Source organism: Calidris pugnax, unplaced genomic scaffold (assembly GCF_001431845.1).
Source record: "Calidris pugnax isolate Ruff unplaced genomic scaffold, ASM143184v1 scaffold107, whole genome shotgun sequence".
NCBI lineage: Eukaryota > Metazoa > Chordata > Aves > Charadriiformes > Scolopacidae > Calidris > Calidris pugnax.
In genome coordinates this window covers 2,259,525-2,265,128 of record NW_015090901.1, presented here as the reverse complement: position 1 = coordinate 2,265,128, position 5,604 = coordinate 2,259,525, and the positions used below count along the sequence as shown (strand labels likewise).

The 5,604-nt window shown below is 58.8% G+C and overlaps 1 protein-coding gene across 1 annotated transcript; it reads right to left on the bottom strand.

Annotated features, from left to right (window-relative positions):
- Positions 1-1,850: 1,850 nt before the first annotated feature.
- Positions 1,851-3,879, bottom strand: LOC106891896 (mas-related G-protein coupled receptor member H-like). Its single transcript, XM_014948725.1, has 2 exons — positions 3,661-3,879; positions 1,851-3,347 (listed from the first exon to the last, which is right to left on the bottom strand). The coding sequence occupies exon 2, from the start codon at positions 3,320-3,322 to the stop codon at positions 2,378-2,380; it is 945 nt and encodes a 314-aa protein (XP_014804211.1). The 5' UTR covers positions 3,323-3,347; positions 3,661-3,879; the 3' UTR covers positions 1,851-2,377.
- Between the last annotated feature and the right edge of the window lie 1,725 nt (positions 3,880-5,604).

The following is a 5,604-nucleotide window of genomic DNA, read 5'->3' as shown; positions in this document are numbered from 1 at the left end:
CCACCTCCATCCCACCCCGTTCCCGTTCCCCATCCCATCTCACCTCCATCCCACCCCACTTCACCTCCATCCCATCCCACCTCCATCCCACCTCCATCCCACCCCACCCTGCTCCCTCCCCGCGGTGTTCCCGGCTCCGGTCGGCCGCTCCCGGCTCCGGTGGCGGAGCGCTGGGCTTTGCTGCCCTCCAGCGAGGGAAGAGGAGACGGGAACCCTCCAGAAACCCTCCCGGTTCGCCTGCCCCGGGCCCCGGGAGAGCGGTTCTCCGGGGCTCGGTGCCCCCCGGAGGGGCTTGCGCTGCCCCCCGGCCCCGCTCCTCCCGCCCCAATAAACGCCTCTGGCTCCATCCGCCGCCTCTCGTTCCTCTTCCCGGGGTGGGGGGACTTGGGGAGGGGTTGGAACACCAGGGGTGAACTTCTGGGGAATGGGGGTCTGCTCGACAAACAGCCCCCCCGGAAAAATCCCCCCAAAAAACACCTTATGGGGTGGCCCGGGGTGAGCAGGTCATAGGGAGGCAGTGGAGCATGAGGTGGGGGGCTGGCTGGAGTGGGGGGGTGAGAGGTGGTGGGCCTGCGTGGTGGGGTGTGGGAGGTGTTGGGGCTGGTGGGAAGATGAAGGACATGGTGGGGCTGTGGGATGTGGTGGGAAGGGGCAGGACATGGTGGGAAGGGGCATGAAATGGTGGGGCTGGTGGGAAGATGCAGGTCATGGTGGGAAGATGCAGGTCATGGTGGGGCTGGTGGGAAGGGGCAGGACATGGTGGGAAGGGGCAGGACATGGTGGGGCTGGTGGGAAGGGGCAGGACATTGTGGGAAGATGAAGGTCATGGTGGGGCTGGTGGGAAGATGCAGGACATGGTGGGGCTGGTGGGAAGGGGCAGGACATGGTGGGAAGATGCTGGTGGTGGGAAGGGGCAGGACATGGTGGGAAGGGGCATGAAATGGTGGGGCTGGTGGGAAGATGCAGGTCATGGTGGGAAGATGCAGGTCATGGTGGGGCTGGTGGGAAGGGGCAGGACATTGTGGGAAGATGCAGGTCATGGTGGGGTTGGTGGGAAGATGCAGGACATGGTGGGAAGATACAGGACATGGTGGGGTTGGTGGGAAGGGGCAGGACATGGTGGGAAGGGGCAGGAGATGGTGAGGTTGCACGGTGGGTGTGGGGAGGTGTTGTGGATCCACATTCATCAGGACAGGAGGAAGACCAGCCCCAGAGGTGACACTGGGGCCGTGCTGGAGGAGGCTGCACCGTGCAGCCTGGTGTGTCCCCAGGGCAGCCATGGTGCTGGGGGAAACCAAGGCCTGGCGTGATGGCATTTGGTCCGGAGCCATCTGACACACCACTGCTGGCTCCAGCACCATCTTCCTGCACCCTCACCACTGGGACAGAGACCTTGGCAAAGCCATAAGGAGGTGAATGACACCCTGTGGAGCCCCTGGTGACCACCAGACGTGGCACCCTGCTCCTGGAAGGTGGTGGTCAGGTTGGGGAACCACGAACTCCTCCCCTTGCTGCTGCACCATCCAGGTGAAGGAGAAATGCTCCAGCCTGCTGAAGCCAGGGGAGAGGAAGAAATTCAGAAGGAAGAGTCCTTCACACTTACATCTGGTTCAAAAAATAAATAAATAATCATCATAATAATAAATATATATATATATTTGGGGAGATATTTGCTGGTGAAATGGCCAGGGGGCACCGCTGAAGCCCTGGGCCCATCCTGCCCACGCTGGCTGTGACAGTGAGGTCATAGCTAAGGAGAGTTGGCATCATTTTTGGTCCGTTGAGCATCTCCCCTCCCTCCAATCCATCAGGACCCAGATGGAGCCGGGACACGGAGCGGAGGCAGCTCCTCAGGGAACGGGATGGTGTTTATTGGTACAACCAGCAGGGAGACACGGGAACCAGAGGGAGGGGAGGGTGGTGGGGTCTTGGCAGAGGGGCAGGGGTGTCCCCCCCCACCCCAGCCCAGGACAGGGATGTCCCCCGACCCCATCATGGCTGGAGATGGGGATGGAGAGCAGAGCTCGGAGGGGCTGCCACATGGGATGGGGAGAGGGGCTTGGGACAGGGAATGGGTTTTATGGGTTTTACCCCCCAACTCCATACATGAGTCAGAGCTTCCTGAAAGCAACGTTCATCCCGAAAAGCAGGGGATTTTTGGGAAGACAGTCCCCTGGGGCAGGTTCCAGGCTGGCAGGGAGGAGGAAAGCCACGTCCATCTGCGTGTCCTCCCCACCACATCGTCCTTGGTGATGCCCCTGCTCTCCTCTTCTGCAGGGGGTCAGAGGGGGCCATGGGGGGAAATAACTGCAGACATTTCTTAATCCAGTTACTCAGGCACTGTCCTGGGGGCATTAAGCAGAGCGGTGGAAAGGCTTCAACAGGCTGGGGTCAGGGTGCCCATCGTGGTGTCGTTGCTGCCTGTGGTGTGGTCTTCCACCTCCTCAAAGACCCTCTGGAAGGCAACCTGAAGAGACACCACGGAGCAGTGCCTCCGGCAGCTCCCCACCAAGAAGTAGATGAAGGGGTTGATGCTGCTGTTGATGGAGGCGAGGAGGAAAACAGCCTGGGAGGACAGGAAGCGGTAGCCGAGCTGCTCCATGGAATTCCGGATGCTGAGGGGAAGAGCGAAGAGGAGGAAGAAGAGGACGGTGAGGAAGATGACGATGTAGAACCTCTTGGGCTGGCGCTGCTGGGAGCCACACACGACCTTAGCGAAGAGGATCACGTTGGAAATGACCATGGGTGGGGCAAGGATGAGGAAGTTGAGGACATACATGGAGATGAGAGCTGTCTGGCAGTGCTCTTCATACTTCATCAGGCACAGAGCAGTGACTGGAGCAGTGACAGCGATGGAGAGGACCCAGAGCAGGGCACACACCACCACCGATGAGCGTTTGGGGTGGCGGATGCCGGAGCGGAGGATGGACACACACCTCTCGATGCTGATGGCCGTCAGGAGGTACAGACCCATGTTGTAGGAGAACAGCAAGAGCAGGAAAAGCCACCTCTGGTACTTCAGGATCCCAACAGGGTAGCAAGAGGAATTGTCTATCAGGTAGAGGAGGGATGAGATGACCAGGAAGAGGAGGAAGGCGAAGTCAGTGACGGCCAAGTTGAGGATGTAGATGGTGATGGGGTTCCTGCGGATGCGGCAGCCGAGGAACCAGAGGACCACCCCGTTGCCCACCAGCCCACAGAGGCAGATGAGCAGCGTGAGACCATCGATGGCCATGTCAGTGACCTCCAATATGCAGGAGTCTTCTCCACCGGTGGTCGGCGCGGGTGATGCGGTAGGTGGGAACGTCTGGTCCAGCTCCATGGTGGGAGGTGGGATGTGTCCCTGGCTGTGGTCAGAGTGGATAGGGATTTAGTGGCTTGGAGAAGGCAGGGATGAGCCCTGTGGCTCCTTGCCTGCTCCCTGCGCTGGGAAGGCATCAGTGGAGGATAAATGGGATGTGCTGGAGAAGGGAGTGATGGACATCGTGGGGTGGGAGAGGGAGATGGGAGGGGAGGTTCATCAGGAGGTGCAGAAGGCAAGCAGGGTTAGGACCTGGGGAGAGGGTTGCTGGTCGCCAGGAGAGGGTGGGAGGAACGTAGCTGCTGGCGGTGGATGCTGGAGGAAAGGAAGGTGGGGATGAAGGAAAACATTGCACTTACCTGTTAGCTTGGGTGGAGGAGCAGGCAAGGGCTGTCCTTCCAGCTGGGCTCGGGCAGATCAGTGTTGGTGTCTTGGCATCTCACGCTGCCTTCAGATCCACGTCCTGAAGCAGATCCATATCCTGAAGCAGATCCTCCCAGGACAGCGGCATGAAGAAGAAAGTCCCCTACTCACCAGGAGGTCCCCGCTCTTGTCCCACCAGCTTCTCTCTGTGCCCTGTCCCCCTCGGCAGTTGGGATTGTTTTTGTAACTGCAGCTACGTCAGAGCTCCACTTCTTGCTTTTTTTTTTTTTTCCAGAAAGGAAGTGGGGTTTGCCAGAAACTTCGCAAGCAGAATTTTTGTGAATGGTTCCTCGTTTACCCCTGATTAGAAACACTCCTCCCCCTGCCTTCCCTCCCCTGGTAGCTTTCTGCCACTCTTGGTTTCTCCTCTGTCACCAGGGATCCCTGGACCTCAGCATCCCTGGTTTTGGGGGGGGATGACATCGCCCCTCCAGCAGCAGAGCGGGTTGCTGGTGGTACTGGGTGGCACTGGAGATGCTGGCAGCGCTGGTGGGGTGGCAGGGTGCTTCTCAGAAGCGGCTCCTCTTCTGGGAAGAGCCCGGGAATCATGGCCAAAACCTCTCCTGAGCCCAAGGGAGGGCACCTTCCATCCAGAGCCAAGAATTAACGTTCCTCCTCAGCCTAACGCAGGCTCTGACAGCCTGGTTGGAGGACAACAAAGGGTTCTTTTCAGCCAGAATACAAAGATACTAGCACTAATAGCCCAGGTAATTATTAATAATTGATGTATATTAATTAATACATGGATAGAAGCTAATATATTCATAAAGCAATATATTAATATATATTAATACTCCATCGTAATGCAATGAAAGCTCTTAGAGAGCAGCTTTTGGGGTGCCGTGCTCCCCCTCCCAGCTCTTCATCAGCAGCTCATCCTCCTCCTCACTCTTGGGCCTGGTCTGGCCCCACCATCCCCTGGGCAGGTCCAAGGGGACCCCGAGCTCCTGGCGACCACTGCAGGGCCTGCAGAGGGCTTAGTGTTACAGCCAGAAGGTCTTGCGCAATCAACATCCTTGTTTTGATGATTAAAATGACAGAGCTTCTCCCTCTGGAGGCATCCACCGCCTCCAGGAGTGTCCTGTCTCTCCCATGCCACCGTGCCCCTGCAGTTGGGAGGCACCTCTGGCTTCTCTCCTGGTTGCCCGGCCGACTACCCGGCTCTTTGCCCCAGTAGCCTTTGGCTGCTCTAAAATGTACTGTGAAAGCTTAAAATTGACTCCCCAAATCACCAGATTTGTTCTAGAATCATGGAATGGTTTGGGTTGGAAGGGACCTTCAAGATCATCCAGTTCCACCTCACTGCCCTGGGCAGGGACACATCCCACCACATCAGGTTGCTCCAAGCCCCATCCAACCTGGCCTTCAGGGATGGGGCAGCCACAGCTTCTCGGGGCAACCTGGGCCAGGCTCTCACCACCTTCAGGGGGAAGAATTTCCTCCCCACATCTCAGCTCCATCTCCCCTCTTTCAGTGTCAAACCCTTCCCCCTCCTCCTAGGGCTCCCCTCCCTCATCCAGAGTCCCTCCCCAGCTTTCCTGGAGCCCCTTTAGGGACTGGAAGGGGCTGGAAGGTCTCCCCGGAGCCTTCTCTTCTCCAGGCTGAACCCCCCAACTCTCTCAGCCCCCCCTCCCAGCAGAGGGGCTCCAGCCCTCCCAGCATCTCCGGGGCCTCCTCTGGCCCTGCTCCATTAAGTCCATGTCCTTCTGCTGTTGGTGGCCCCAGAGCTGGAGGCAGCACTGGGGGGGATCTCACATGGGGCAGATTCCCCCCCTCACCCTGCTGGCCACCCTGCTGGGGATGAGCCCAGGATGAGGGGGGCTTTCTGGGCTACCAGCACACATTGCCAACTCATGTTGGCAGCCACCCCCACCACCTTT